The sequence below is a fragment of the Trypanosoma rangeli genome, assembly GCF_003719475.1.
Source record: "Trypanosoma rangeli strain AM80 chromosome Unknown Tra_15.4_contig_00106, whole genome shotgun sequence".
In the NCBI taxonomy this organism is placed as follows: Eukaryota; Euglenozoa; class Kinetoplastea; order Trypanosomatida; family Trypanosomatidae; genus Trypanosoma; species Trypanosoma rangeli.
Genome location: NW_021705853.1, coordinates 1 through 14,734, shown reverse-complemented (window position 1 = coordinate 14,734; position 14,734 = coordinate 1). Strand labels below are relative to the sequence as shown.

Sequence of the window (14,734 nt, the reverse complement as noted above, 5' to 3'; positions counted from 1 at the left end):
AGAGTGAAAAATACGAATATAAGAAGAACCACACACCTACCCCCCTCAATGAACACCAACATCAAAAACGTGTAGGAAGAAAAGAGGGTTGTTGGGGAGGGGGAGGAGAATGAAAAACAACAATAATAACTCAAAAAACATACAAGAAAGCCTGTTTGGATTTTGGCAGCTGTTCTCCGTCGCTTGCTGTCTCCCTTGTGCGTTGCGCGAATCACCTCTCTGCGTGGTGCCTACGAAATGTGTGGATATGTTTTTCCCATTTTATTCTGGATTTTATTCAGGGACCTTTGAGTCATCGGTCGTTTTGTTTACTGACTTGGTTTTTAGTACTGCACTGCGTGCGTGTCTCGGGGCTTGCTTTTGCTTCGGACATCGTGTCAACGGGTGTCCGTGTCCAGTGTCTTTGCTTCATCCTGAGCAACTTGGAACTTGTCAAAGGTGTGAAGCTCTTTGCAATTACGCAAATCGTGGAGGCCTTTGGCATTCATGCTTTGGAGCCCCAACCTCTATGGATGGACGAAGGCAAAGCGTTAACACACTTTAAAGCGGCTCCAAACCGTCTCGCTAGGAAGGTACGACGTTATGGAGGGTATGATTCCGACGTCACTCGTTTGAAGGCAAACGTACAACAGCCATTGGCCTTCCACAGTCCCTCTGCATCCATGTTCATCGTCGCATGTTTGCTTGCATCCGACAGCCATCTTATGGATCCACGTTTGGTATCATTGGTGGAGCGGCAGGGGGCGACTATAATCATGTGATTTCACTGGAAGAATCTTACCATCTTCACGCGGTAGGGTGGGGTGGGGTGATATCCATGTCATCACAGCAGCTAACAGCTTGTTAGCGGCGGACATTGGCACAAGCATCTTCTACAAACATACATAGGACGGTAAAGCCCTGTAACGGCACCTTGTCACCGAACTAAGGAGCTTTACACTCATCATGTGGAAGGGGTTGGGAAAATTTGAGTATTTCGAAGGAGAAACCAAAATATTTAATGCCCGAAAAGTGGACTTGTTTTGCTCGTCTAACGATTGGTCCCAGCACCATCTCCTGGAGGCGCGTGAAGGCTGTTAATGATGGGCTGCTGCGAGAAATTACAGTCAGAGTCAAGGCAAGGGAGTAGAAGTGTATGACAAGAGAAACAGGGTGTGATAACTCTGTGATCACTGAATTAATGGTCATTGTGTTGCGCCTTCTAAAAATCTGACTGAGCTGTTTGCTCACTTTGTCGTTATTGAGGTGATGAGGAGCTTTTTTTACAGATTCGATCACCCCGGAAGATATTAAATGCGCTAGAACTATGGCTGTGCTGATGAAGCACGCAATCGAGCCCACGCTCATGATAGCACTGGAAGGTACACTTGTTCTTGCGTACGCAGGACCCCTCGGGAACGTTGCGTACGAAAACAGTAGTACTATTGCAGACCGAATTGGACCACAACTGGCTGTTCTGGAGAACTTCATGCTAACGGAAGTGGGTTCCGGTGCTGACACGGGATGTGAAAAGTTTGTTCGCATTACGTGTTGCGCCAGATGACTGAAGCGGGATGTTGTTGTGACTGTTGCCACAGTTCAGGCCACTGAGGTTTCATGCTGAAGTAGAAGCAAGCAAATCAGGAAGTGAAAATGTGTAGTTTATTGGTCGGCAGCGTTCAAACCTTGCTTGTCAAGTCATATATATGCACAAGTTTGATGTGCTCGTGTTTTTATCCTAGTGAACTATTATTTTTTTTTGACTGATACTTGAGTTTGAACCGGTGAAGGGTTTGGTTTAGTGTGAGATAACTCCCTTTGATGTTTTGGTGACGAAGAAGGAGGCTCGAGGTGGGGCAGGCGCTGTTGAGCTTTCTCAAGTCGTTATTTGAGCGGCGCATGAGGCAAAGGTGGATTGACGTATGCTGTGGTCAGACACCGACGGTTAAAAAAAATAATAATGATGGAAAGATTTGAAAGGAAATATGTGGCGCCGTTGGCGTAGAATGTCCGAGTAATGCAAGAGAAAATTTGGAGGATTTCAGCATTGCAGTTGCGGCCCGTTTTCCATATGCAATAGTGAAGGCACAGAACTGTTTATTACGATCACTGTGCTTTGAAGAACATTTGGATGGGTTTCACAGTACTCAATCTTGAAGATTATATGAACTATGGACCGAAGATTTTGTCTTCCCACTGGTTTGAGGCATCTCCACTAGGCCGGATTTTTGTGTCAGTCCCGCATTGTTTTTTTTTTTTGCCACAGATCTTGATGGTGAAACAAGGGTTTTATCGGGGGGTTATCGTAAAATGTTTTACTTGGTTTTTTTGTTTTTGTTTTTATTTGTTTCCCTCCTGGCGCATAGAATGATCGGGAAATGGAGGAACTAGTTCAACTTGCGTATATGGTTGTATACATATGCAGATCGTGGAAAGAAGTGACGCGGGTTCAACATGTGCTTGTATTTCGCTCTCTATATCTCTCTTCTTGCCCAATGCTCTCTTTTTCTTGCTCTCACATGGTGGAGTAGGACAAGAACAAGGTAAATTCTTCTATTCTGCTCTTGTCGCTGGGATTTGGTTTGCCGTTTTACCAGAAACTAAGCAAGGTGGGTAGTGGTGAGGAGGAAATTCAGTGGAACGAAATGAGTCTGTTCCAGTGGAAAGTGGGTGAGAACTACGTCGATGTGCTGAGTTCGTGTCCGTTCACTATTCAGTCCTGCCAATCAGCTGATTTTTTGAATTTGGGTATGCCACAGCAATCATTTCCACTTCACGCAAGACGCCAATGGTATGTGGCGGGCAAATATATAGCAACGCTCTGGGCCTTGGATACGGGAAGATCCTACCTTGTTAATGTCGTGGTATCAAACGAGGATGCCTCTGTGCCTGGCGCTGATTCAGTGGACTGCAACGGCAGTGGAAGCAGTGTGGCCGCAGCGTTGGAGTCTACGGTTCTTGTGAAGTTACCCCAAAACAACGGGCCACTGGCGTTGTGCTCAGCACATGCCATTTTGGATGTGCGACTTCTCTACCGGGATGACTTCCTAAACTGTGTATTGTCTCAAAGCGGCGATTTTATGTTTGTTGAACAGTCTGGAATGGCGAAACCGACCTTGCTGCACCTTTTGTTTTACCACTCTCTTTTTGCCCTTCCGTATGAAGTGAATGGAAAGCCTATATATTTGCTTCCAAACGGCGCCACAGGGCGCTTTTGTTTGGACTTGACGCAGGAGAACGTTGCTTGGCGAGGCAGTAGAAAGGTGCGGCGACTCATGTCGTGTGATCGCTTTGTGGTGGCTGTGAATCGAGACATTCGAGACTCGCTTTGTTTGGCACGGGAATACCATATAAAGCAAAAGGGATCGACATGGATAGGCGTCAGCTATATCGACCTTCTTGTGAATATGGCGAGCCATCCTGCTTATGGAGTGCGCATCATGGCGTTGGAGCTGTTGGAAAAAAATAGTGGCATGGTTCTTGCCGGGTGTCTGGGATACTCCCTCGGAAGTGTGTATCACGATTTTACCATGTTTACCATGGAACGCGGGCCCGAGGGATTTGGTAACTTCGCCACCAAACTACTGGGTGAGGCTCTGCAGCAATGCGGGTACAATTTCTGGTATTGGGGGATGCGCTTAGCCTACATGGAGCAGTTTGAGGGGAAATACGGCGGAAAAGTTGTTTGTAAATCGGAGTTCATCACGCGTTGGGGGCAGTATCGAAATATACAGCCGACTTGTACGTTGGAGGCGTTTTTTCAGTCAGGGAGAGGCATGCTGCCCTACTTTGTTCCTGTGGAGTAGTCCCTGGGTTGGGCGGGAGGCGCAGTGGTTGAGAGCGAAGAGGAAGTGGAAGTGAGAGTTTGTCTAAGTCCCCGCCAAGGAATGCGAGTGGTGGGCGAATCAGTGCGCAACGCAACGAGACGCGAGGGGGGAAAAAAAAAACGAAACAACGTACAAACCGCTATGTTGGCTGCGGAGGGAGAGAGGTTCATATGCCTTTCTGACCCCCGGTACTATTTTGGCCCACTCTTTGATCACATGCACTTACGAACGAATTCACTTCTTTAGGGTGCTGCTCTCATGATCGTAAGGACGGCCATGAGAACGGTGGAGGACCGCTTTTTTCACCCCCAAGCCTGTTGGGCGTGCTGTCAGTACACCTCGAGACGTCATGCAGGCAACAAAGACTCCACCAGCTCTCGATGCTTTTCATCATCAACATGTCCTTTTGCGACTCTGGGGATCAGCCAAAATAGCAGTCTTGGGGCGGTGAAGGCGGCTTATCGAGCAAAATGTCGCACACATCACCCTGACTTTGGTGGCAGTGAGTTGGGGTTTTGTGCCATCAAAGAGGCCTACGAGGAGTGTGCCAGCCGTATGCGTGAGCGAAGCAAGAAGTGTCATGGTACATTTTCTAGGAAGGGAGTACATGGACCAGCTCCGGAGCCTGAAGAGGAAGCAGAGAATGGAAAATTTTGGCGGCAGTCAGATGCCTGGTACGAATCTCACGCCAAATGTCTTCAAAAGCAACGAAAAATGTTTTACAGTGCATTTCCATATGCGAAGACAATTGATGAAATGGATGAGCTCTTTCGTCGGCTCTGGATAGTCACTGGCTCGTCACCCATTGACCCGGGTGAACCGTTGGTGCTCGCACTAAAACACTATCATGTAGTGACTGGTCACGGTGGTCAACATCTGCACAGCTGCTTCACCACCATCGACCAATGGGGGAAGAGTTTACTGTATCTCGGGCAGGGGCTACCATGTATCATATTTTGCTGCTGCTGCTCTACACTGATGGCCCTACGCGGGGGCTGACTGCAACCGTCATTGCAGAAAGCGTGGAGACCATTATGGAACAAATGAGTGTAAAAGGCCTCGACTTTGATGACTGGACGCTTATGTTGGCATACAAGGCGTATCGAGCAACACCATACCCTTCTTAAACATGGCGAATAAGAACAAGAGACAAAGGGGTAATCCATGTTTGAATGAGTGCTAGTAGAAAGAATTGTGGATATAACGCGTTGTGGTGGTCCTTACTTTAGTTTGCTTCCTTCATGTTGCTGTCGTGAGTGTGAATGACGTTTCGTTCGCTGTTGGGTTTGTTTGTGAGGAAGATGCCTTTATTAATGTGTGTTTGTGTGAGCTTTTGGGATGTAGGGCACTTTTTGGATTTATTTTCTTCACGTTGACCTGAATGCATGACAACCGTTGATTGAAAGTATTACGCCCTCTGCGGCCAACAGATTTACTTTTTTTCCTTTTCGTTGTATGGCTGTGTGTTTGTGCAAAAAGAAGTAACGATCAAGACAAGAAATAAAAAAAAAGGAAAAAAAAACGAACTCGAAGAGAACGATATAAAGGGAAAGTCGATAAAGATGACATTTTGTATCTTCAGTGAATGCAGTTGCATGTCCCTGTGGGACGTGCTAGCATGGCAACGCCCCATAGTTACGGGTACAATACTTGGAACTATGCTTTCGGTACTGACCGTATTTTGCGTTATGGAATACACAATGGTAACATTCCTCTGCCGCATTCTGCAGCTGTTCCTACTGCTTGGTGTCGTTGTGGGTTTAACGAATCGATGCAAGCTCACCTCCGACGACATTCACTGCGCTGTTAACCGATTTGTGGACTACGCCACTCCCCGGCTGGTGGCAGCCCTTGAAACGACGCACAACGTTGTGACGTGGCGTGACTACACCACTTCTGGGACGGTGACTGTAGTTAGCGTCGTGATTGCTTTTCTCGGAAACTTTATCTCCGACTTCGGCTTTTTCATGATTGCCTTTGTGTTGGCTTTCACAGTTCCTGTGGTGTACGAGAAGAAGAAGGATGTGATCGACCAGTGGGTGGAAATGGTCGTGTCGCAAGTGCAGAAGTACATGGGGACGATCAAGACGAAGGTGGAGGAAGCGACCAAGAAGAAGGAGTAACGTGGAAGGAGACGCCGCACATCATAAGGGGCACAATGTTGGCTGGCATCTTCAGAGAGTGCATTTGTGCTTGGTGCGGGGGGAGGGGGGAGTAGTAAAAGGAAAAAAAAACACGCTGCATGGGTTGGATCAAAAAGTGAAGGAAAATATTGTAACAATCGACAGCAAACCAGAGAGGTAGAAAGGACGCGGTTCTGACGACGTGCGCGTGTGTGCAACTCCTTAATGGCGGAGAGCGGTGGAGAGAATGAAGGGAAGAAAACGAAGAGAAAACACAATGGGGGGAGAGCTTGAATTTTTGAGCATCATCCACCGACCAAGGTACGCGTGGGAAAAAAAAAAATGAAATGAAACACCTGTTCGTATGCACGTGCACATATGTGCACGTATGTATGTGTGTCAGCCCGTCATACGCCACAGCCTGCACGACGCAGAGAGGATAAACATGGAAGTTGGCGCAGGACGTCGGTAGTGGACTGAAAACTTTTACAAAAGTAAACTTCAGCTAAAGAAAAGAAGTTTTCTCTCTCTCTCTCTGGGGAGTTTACCGAAGAAGAAACCGAATGATTTCTGAACGAGGTAAATAGAGAAATCAAGATAAGATGGACATGGAGAAGAAAATGTGGGAGCGGTGCTATGTTATCTTGCTGCGGCAGCTCGATTCTCGTTAGTTTCAACTGAGCATTTGCGAAGCAACTGAATGTACTGAGCAGAGAAAAATAATAATAAACGGTGAAGATGATGTTATTGAGAAGTGTTGGAAAAAACAGGAAAGGAAAAAATAATAGAAAGAAGCAGGGAAAGAAAAGATATGGGAGAATGGATACGCGCGCAAAAGGAGGGGGGGTGGGGGTGGGAAGGATGGCGATAAAAAAAAAAATGAACTACTAGGTCTTTTCTTTTTGTTTTTTTTGTGCACTTCTCTTGAATATGGAGGAGGGACGGAGTTACATCAGATTTTTCTGCCTGAGCGCTTGGTTCCCCGTACATAAGGTATCTCTGCAGATTCCACATGCACTTTTACGTTTATTTCTTGCCAACTTGTGTCTACCGCATTAAGGACTTACACATATATACAAGAGGAGGGGAGGATAAGTATAGAGGGAGGGAAGGAGAATTACATTGCGCTCCAGTTTGGTGGAGTCGGACGCGCAAGGGGAGCAATTTGACCAACGTTGTATTTAACTCGAGCCAGAAAGGATGTGGTTGCAAAAAAGTGGAAGAAGCATGGGATTAGGGTGGGATGAGTTCCAAGGTAGTTTATGTGGCCCGCGATTTTGATGACGTCGAGAGTACCTTGAATAAGCAAGCTAAATGAAACGCAGGTGTGATTGGCCTACACAAAATTTTCTGTGGGTATTGGGACCTTTACGCGCAACAAGTTCATTTGCATCATCTTTATCAGCCTTAACTGCGGTATAGTAAAACACGTATAAGGCGTTGAGAAGGTTAATATGTTTTAAAAATGTCCTCAATGACGGGAAAATCTGCGCCTTCCCTTGTCTCTGTAGTTCAGCAGATGCGCAAAGTGTTTGCCACCACCACTGGCAACGTCTCGGTGAATGAGATAGAGGAGGAATATAAATGATGCATAAAATAACAGCAAAACAACATGCATCATTGTTTACTACCTACACGATCAAAACCATGACCACACCCAGGACCAGTACCTGCGCCAGTGTCGCATCCATTTTCAGATGAGGGCGGGTGGGAGATGCCAAGCTTCACCATTGCTCAAATTAGACGCACTCCCTGCGAGATTGACAGTAATACACGGAATGTTCTTCGACGCTCTTTACAAAGAACTTGGGACACCTTTGAATCTAACCCATTGCGCTTAACACCTTCTGATGCCGGTAACGGAGGTATCTTTGAGCTCATGAAGTACCTGCTGGCGCCAAAGTGGATCTTTGGTGTCTTCCGCACCACAGTTGGCGCAGCGGAGGGGCGTGAATCACAGTTAATCTCCCTTCAGTGGATGGGCGGCAAGCTGCGGAGGTGGTGTGTGAAGGGCCAACAACGCGCGTCTTTTCCAAGATGGCCGCCATTTTGGTGCAGTATCACTTATGAGATTTGACTTGTTGGTTCACAGGAGTTGAACACGCAGGCAATCATCAATTGATGTCATTTCGCTTTTTTGATTTGTGGGGTACAAACGCCATCTGAGGTAACAGATGACACCCTGCGTGATTTAAAGACAAAGCTGCACCAAGTTAACTTTATCTTTGCGGAGCAAGGCTGTGGCACCATATTGGAGGGGCGGAGTAAAATGGGCCTTGACTTTGACGTTGTGCATTTAAAGAAGAAGCGGCGTTTGCTGCCGTTTATTGAGAAAAGCGGCAGCCATACTAAAATAAAGGTGGACCGCGTCTTTGATACCATGGAAACACATGACCTCATCACTCAGAGCGAAGGTGGGCTTGTTTGAGGCATATATTTGAGGTCCATGAAGTAGCGTGGCCTTGCAATGGGAGGGCGAAAACAAAGGGGAAGGGGGAAGGGATGGAAGCCGATGTAAAATGGGGTTGAGTGAGCAAAAAGAAAGAAAAAATTATCTCTTCTTTTTATTGCGGAAGCAAATTATCGTTTTTTTTTTCCTGCCGAGTGTGCGTGTTTTGCTGTGTGATTGAATATGTGTGTGCATTGTGAGGGTGACAAGCCGCGGAGGAACTCGTAGTATGTTGAAGGGGTCAAAAGGTAAGTAAAAAAAAAAAAAAAGAGGACCACTGATAATAGCAGTCAGTGCAGGAGGATTGTGATTATTTTTTGACCTTTTTTTTTTTACATTGTTTTTTGCCGTGTATTTTTGGTTGTTGTTTTGTCTATTGGAGTCGGAGGGTGGTACCGGCAGGTAAAAGGGGCTTATCGATCGTCGTTGTTCTATGCCTGCGGTAACGACATCTGTTGAGACCTTTTGTGTGCGTGTGCGAGAGAGACAAAAGGATTTTTGTTTTTACTTGAGGCGACTCTCCGCTGAGTTTGGTCCATGAGGAAGAGGCAAGTCAGAGCTTCATGTAGTCTGCATTTGCAATGCACACACGAAGGCCATGGGCAAACAAGGCAGTGAGGAGCCTTCTTTGGCGCCACCAGGCACACTGGGATGTGTTCTTCCGTGGTTTTCACTTTTTTTTTTTTTGATCTATACTTCTCCGCCTCTCATATTCCTCCCACGATGTTCTGCTCAACAGCTTTGTTACCTTCATGGCTTCCCCTATCTTACAACAACCATACCGAGCCACGAGAAGAGCTATGCGGACTGTGAGCAAGGTGGGGTTAGCTTGCGATTCAGTTTTGTGAGCTCAGCTGTGCAGCGTGATGTGCGAAACTTCTTCTATTAGTATTATTCTTTTGATCTACTTAGTGCTGATAGACGACGGAAATGACACACAGCAACAGGGACAAAGAGGAAAGAGGCAATGAAGTGAAAGAAGGGTGTATGTTTTAAAGGACTTCTTTACGGCATATTTTTGCCTATATATTTTGATGGAACATGCGTTTGTTGCTTCCCTTGCTTTTCTTAACTTACTGCCCCCTCCTTCACTCCACTCCCGCGCTGTCGTCTCATTCGTGACGTACATATAATATATACGACGTGCATGTGTAACATTTGTTTTTATTCCTATTTTTACTTCCACAACCTTCGGGAAATGATTGGAAAAGTAAACCGCCGTGTATTTGAGTGTGTAGGAATAGGTGGACGTATTCCTTGTCTCTGCATGTGTGCTATACGCGCATACATATGTTTGGTTCACTGCATTAATGGTTGCCAGTGTTACAATTTGCCGTTTTTTTTTTCCGTTGACGTTTCTCCTTCTGCAGCGTTTTTTTGTTTTTTTTTTTGCGGAAGTCTGGTGCAGGAGCAACGAAGAGCGTCAAAATCGAAAGTAAGGAAGATAAGTCGACATAATTTGTTTAACGTGCCACAACCCGCCATTTTTGTGTGTCTGTGTGTGGTGACGTGAAATGGACAACGGGCGCCCCCTTGACCCGTTCCAGACGCTACCCCTCAGAGGAATGCGGTATATCACGTCACCATCCGTGCCTTCCGTGGCGCTCGGCAACAAGCATCTACCACAACTGCCGTACACCCCAATTGTGTGCGCCGAGGGCGGATCAAATTTATTGGCGGCGATTCCTGCTACTTGTCCCTCCGCCTCTATGCCACTTAACACTTCGAATAAGGATGCAACGCAAACAGTCAACGTAAAGGCGAATGACAACAAAAAGAATACGAGGAGAAAGTCGGTAGCGGGGCAATACGTGACCTCAAAAGCAGCCACCATTGCTCACAACGGAACTCTGTCATCCACACTACATACTAGCTCAAGGGGGGACACGCATCGGAGTCCGTCGCTGTCCATGCTGACCTCACATATGGACAACTCGGCGAAGACGGTGACAGCGAACGCCTTGATGTTTTCCAAGAAAATGGGTGAAACTTATTCTGGGGGCAGGGATACAGTAAACTCCACGAAGTACCGCACTGTTTCTAACGAGGCACTCCCTCCTCTGGTAACTGTACTAGAACGTTATATCCGTCGAGAGATGGATGCGACATTAAGTAGGGGTACACCTGTTACTGCGCAAGATCGCCTACGGCCCTTTCGTGAGGCTTTTTTTGCCTTTATTGACGCCTTCCCAGGGTATGGCAATATTCTAAATGATATCATAAGTGCCTACGATGGCGTCATTCAGGAACAGGCGAAGCTGCTAGTGGAAACAATTTCAGGGCAGTCGCAACATCATCTTGCGGAGCAGCATCACATTGCGGAGGTCGCCGGGTTGAAAGCTACCATCTCGAATTTAATGGCGGAGCTGGATGAGTTTCGCAACCAGGTCAAGGAAACTGAAATGCCGCCATCTTCCAAGGATGGTGAAAGAATCATCTCGGAGCCACGCTTGCAGCGGCTAGCAAAATTGTCCTCTGAAAAGGACAAGGAGCTGCATGACGCCAGAGAACATATTGCAGCACTAGGTGAGGTCATAAAAAGTGATCTGGAGAAACAACTCGTACTTATTAATGCCTTGCGGGAGAGTGATCGACGTGCAAAAGCAATGGAAGAACAACTCAGCGCTGCCGCTTCTCAAATGGATGAACTTGCAGACTTCAAAATCATGGCAGGGGATGCTCAGAAGCAACTTGAGGAGTTTAAATTAAAGTATGAGAATTTTATTTCGGTACAGGATCACGAAATTATACGAGACTACCTGAAGGGTGAATTACAAGCGGCCCAGCACATGGTTCGTCAGTATCGTCGCTCTGCTGCTGTGCGAGGGACACAAGTCGATGTCATTGGTAGGAAACTCAAGACCATTCAAGAAGAAAATAAGAAACTTATTGACACTGTTGAGGACGAGCGGAAGGAACTTCTCACTCCCCGTCCAGACTGGAAGAAAATACATGCGTCACTCCCTGATCTCAAGGAAATTGCGACTCCTTTTAAAGCTATTACGCTTGAGGGTGATGAAGCCATAACATCCACAGTGGAGGGGTTAAGTGAGACCCGGCTTCAGGTGGAATACCTTGTGGAGAGTGTTAACTCACTTTCGCGGGAGCTGCAACAACGGAAAATGGTACTGAAGCCCATGTCAACACCAACTCTTTCTCTTATAGGTCAAGGAATGGACCCTCGTGTGCCTCTGCATCTTCGTGCGTGTGGCATTATTCCCCGCGTGAGCTTAGATCAGGTAGAAATATTACTCCTTGTACATGATTTTTTTTCTGACATTTTGCAACCCCACCCTGACGTTCTTTTGCATACCCTTGATGTCCCAGCGCTCTATAAAGAGTTTCTACAAGAACGGATACAAACCAGGGAAGCACTTCAAGTTTTTGTGTGTGCGGAGCATCTTGCGATCAACCTTGCTGATGTTGCAAAGTGTAAGGAGAACACTCGACCTTCACTTCGACTCTTAGACGGTATCCTCTCCGGTATATTCCCTGCGCGTATTGCCTGTGACGTCATGACGATTGTAGAGAATGTTCGACTTGAATTAACGGGTCTGTCAAAGGGGCAGGGAAAAACGCGTCTTCGTCGGGTAGCGATTAGTGATTGTATTGCCCCATTCTTGAACCTTAAGACGTTGGCAGAAGTGGTTGCCCTGAGGGAGGCGATGGGTTCCGATACAACCCACAATGTAGGGACTTTGTGTGCAACGGAAGGAAAATTTATGTCTACGTTTTTTGACCAGGAGTGTGCATCGGGTATGGCGTTTTATGTAAACTTGTTGGAAAAACTGACCTCGTACGCCTATTGCGTTAAGCCGGAGAACAATGAATTGGTGATTTCGCTTGAAAACGTGGGGCAGGCTATTACCGAGGTGGAGCCGTTAACCCCAAAGGTCATCATCAAGGAGATCACCGAGAATTCTACGGAAAAAAGTGTGAGCGTCGAAAAGGTCACAGTGCGTCTGAGTGATGTGATACATCTTTTGGCAGCAGCCCCGTTGATACGTCGCTCAGCGCAGCCAAAGTCCGAGGAAGGAAAACTTTAGGGGTATGCTGGCAATGTATGTAAAGTGCCAACACTGTGGGATACTTCGCTCCACAGACCTTTTTTTTTTTTTTGTTTACGGTGGAAGAGGGGAATTTTGGTGATGCCTCCTTACTGCGTGGTTTTTTAGATTATCCCGCACTTTTTCAGTTTCCCATTTTTACTTATGTTTCTTTCACTTCTTCAGTCACCCGCAACAATGCTTCGGCGGAGGAGAAGAAGAGGGTTATGAGTGTGGAGGGTTGGGGCAGGCATGCGCCTCTCTATTCCATTCCGCTCTCACCTTTCCTCCCTCTCTCTTTCTTTTTTTTTTTTTTTGAATCTATTCCTGCTGAAGCGTACACGAGAGGGGGGGGGGTGCTTACGGGGTAACATATGTGGGACGGTCACGCTGCCGTCGTCTTTCTTTCCGCCCTGTGGACTGTAATTTATCAACTGTAGTTTGCCTGTGTCTATTCAAGGAAGGCGCAACGGACGCGCAGGGATAGTAAAGCGCCAACAACACAAGGGGGGTGAGGAGGAGAAAAGGGAGAAAGAATAGGGGAAAGCGCCAGACAGGGAGGAATGCGGAGAGGAGATCATTTTAACACGCAGAGAAATTCGTATCAGAACTCACAGTATCATCAAGTAATGGCATCACAGCCGATACTGAAGGAATACGTGGCGGATCAGATGCAGGGCGCCTACTATAGCCCGCCGACCGTTCGGGGCAGCCTTGGGACTCCCAACCTGGGCTATCGATTGGGGTGTTACAGTGGCCAGAGTGGCTCGTACGGTTCGCGCCGCTCCCTTCGGCGTTCTGCACCAGGCAGCTGCCAACAAGGGGAACCCCAGCCAGAGGACTTCAACGTTGTTTTGGTTGCGACTCGACCGCTGTTGAAGACGTTAGCTCGGGAATGCCGACCGTGGCCACCATGGTGTGTTGGTTTTGCAGTGCCGGAAAACCCCACGGAAGAACTCAGGCTTTTTGCGTCATTTCTTCGGGCAACGCCAGAGGAAATAACTTGCAGTGATTCTGCAGTAAACCTTGCGACCGAAATTATGCAGGCAGTGTGGCCTACAGTCGTGATGAAGCCCATGGCGACAACAGCTGCTGGGCTATCGCCACTGAAGGATGTCACGCTTCATTACTACGCCCAGCATTCTCCTGTCACATCGGAAGAAATGGAGCGTGTCCAGAAGGAAATTCAAAACGTTGCCAACAGTCATGGGGCACATGTGGAGTTTGCCACAGATTATAGGGACGTGCCGTGCGTTGTCATAACTGATACCCGATCTGGAAGAAGGCTTACAATACGCTATGGTCCCCAGGCATCATATGCGGAACATCCGTCGAATATATTTCGAACAATAATAGTGTCAAACAGCGATTATCATGCTACGCTTACTTTACTTGATGCTCTCTTGCGTCAGAACAAAATCTTGGATGATACTGGAACAATCAAGGACGCCCTAAACGGCGAAGCGCTTCTCACTATGGTCGTCGCCATCATCAACTCATACAGTTCTTCCGATGTGCCCGATGCAAATCGACTAATGATGGATTTTTTTTTGACATATGGCTTTGCAGCAAACTTCGATCTCGTAAAGCATTCAGTTACAATAAATGGGATGTCGCAACCAACACCCAAAGTCCACCACAACGCCCAAATCAGTGTGCTTGACCCCCTTGACGAAACACGCAACTTAACACCCAAGTTGGAAAAAGCGATGCACCTACAAGCCGTCTTCAACTACTGCTACACGGCGCTCTCACAGTTTACCCAGGTTTCCCAGCGGCAGCGTCGTGCCCAGTCCACGCTCTCTACCATTATCGGTGGGGAGGCGTACTGGGGGCGCGTGCTGCAGCTGTACCATGAAGGAATATCTCCCTACGTGGATGTTGTGGAAATGAAGAAACATATTTTAGTGCAGTCTTTGTAGGAGGTGCCCGACAGGCTGCGAGTGGTATGCACCGCATTGCTAACGAAACTAAAACTACAAAAGAAAGAAAAAAGGATGAACAGCTTTGCTGCCTCGTGCCGGCGAGGAAGCGGCACCCCAACAAGAAACTCAAGCAAAAACATGCAGGTGACAATGCCAATATCCACCAAACATTACGAAGGAAGTGGACCTGTTACGACTTCTCCCCTCATCAAACTCCCTTTATGGTCACCACCGAGTAGTTGAAATGTTTTGTATTGTGTGCCGTTTTTGGATGGACGGCGTCTCTAAAAGCCCGTGAAAGACACTCCACTTCTTGTGTCAGGAGTGTCACCCCACGGACCCATGTTTTTATTTTTATTTGTTCTCTCTTTTTTTTTCGTTCTTT

The 14,734-nt window shown here is 47.1% G+C and overlaps 7 protein-coding genes across 7 annotated transcripts, besides 6 other annotated features; 6 read left to right on the top strand and 1 right to left on the bottom strand.

Moving 5' to 3' along the window:
• Positions 1-924: 924 nt before the first annotated feature.
• On the bottom strand, positions 925-1,524 carry TraAM80_03878 (formate--tetrahydrofolate ligase; the record flags this gene model as incomplete). Its single annotated transcript, XM_029380829.1, has 1 exon — positions 925-1,524. One exon carries the CDS (start codon positions 1,522-1,524, stop codon positions 925-927), a length of 600 nt encoding a protein of 199 aa, XP_029239234.1.
• Positions 1,525-2,290: 766 nt separating this feature from the next.
• Positions 2,291-2,329: a sequence feature (A-rich).
• Positions 2,330-2,624: 295 nt separating this feature from the next.
• TraAM80_03877 (uncharacterized protein) lies at positions 2,625-3,785 on the top strand (the record flags this gene model as incomplete). The annotated part of the gene is made up of 1 exon (XM_029380828.1): positions 2,625-3,785. One exon carries the CDS (start codon positions 2,625-2,627, stop codon positions 3,783-3,785), a length of 1,161 nt encoding a protein of 386 aa, XP_029239233.1.
• Positions 3,786-4,064: 279 nt separating this feature from the next.
• TraAM80_03876 (chaperone DnaJ protein) lies at positions 4,065-4,805 on the top strand (the record flags this gene model as incomplete). Its single annotated transcript, XM_029380827.1, has 1 exon — positions 4,065-4,805. One exon carries the CDS (start codon positions 4,065-4,067, stop codon positions 4,803-4,805), a length of 741 nt encoding a protein of 246 aa, XP_029239232.1.
• Positions 4,806-5,301: 496 nt separating this feature from the next.
• Positions 5,302-5,328: a microsatellite.
• A 73-nt stretch (positions 5,329-5,401) lies between these two features.
• On the top strand, positions 5,402-5,929 carry TraAM80_03875 (reticulon domain protein; the record flags this gene model as incomplete). The annotated part of the gene is made up of 1 exon (XM_029380826.1): positions 5,402-5,929. The coding sequence occupies one exon, from the start codon at positions 5,402-5,404 to the stop codon at positions 5,927-5,929; it is 528 nt and encodes a 175-aa protein (XP_029239231.1).
• Positions 5,930-7,643: 1,714 nt separating this feature from the next.
• On the top strand, positions 7,644-8,006 carry TraAM80_03874 (uncharacterized protein; the record flags this gene model as incomplete). Its single annotated transcript, XM_029380825.1, has 1 exon — positions 7,644-8,006. One exon carries the CDS (start codon positions 7,644-7,646, stop codon positions 8,004-8,006), a length of 363 nt encoding a protein of 120 aa, XP_029239230.1.
• A 682-nt stretch (positions 8,007-8,688) lies between these two features.
• Positions 8,689-8,749: a sequence feature (A-rich).
• A 1,001-nt stretch (positions 8,750-9,750) lies between these two features.
• Positions 9,751-9,769: a microsatellite.
• A 123-nt stretch (positions 9,770-9,892) lies between these two features.
• TraAM80_03873 (uncharacterized protein) lies at positions 9,893-12,424 on the top strand (the record flags this gene model as incomplete). The annotated part of the gene is made up of 1 exon (XM_029380824.1): positions 9,893-12,424. One exon carries the CDS (start codon positions 9,893-9,895, stop codon positions 12,422-12,424), a length of 2,532 nt encoding a protein of 843 aa, XP_029239229.1.
• A 298-nt stretch (positions 12,425-12,722) lies between these two features.
• Positions 12,723-12,741: a microsatellite.
• Positions 12,742-12,987: 246 nt separating this feature from the next.
• Positions 12,988-14,346, top strand: TraAM80_03872 (uncharacterized protein; the record flags this gene model as incomplete). Its single annotated transcript, XM_029380823.1, has 1 exon — positions 12,988-14,346. The coding sequence occupies one exon, from the start codon at positions 12,988-12,990 to the stop codon at positions 14,344-14,346; it is 1,359 nt and encodes a 452-aa protein (XP_029239228.1).
• Positions 14,347-14,694: 348 nt separating this feature from the next.
• Positions 14,695-14,734: a sequence feature (GA-rich).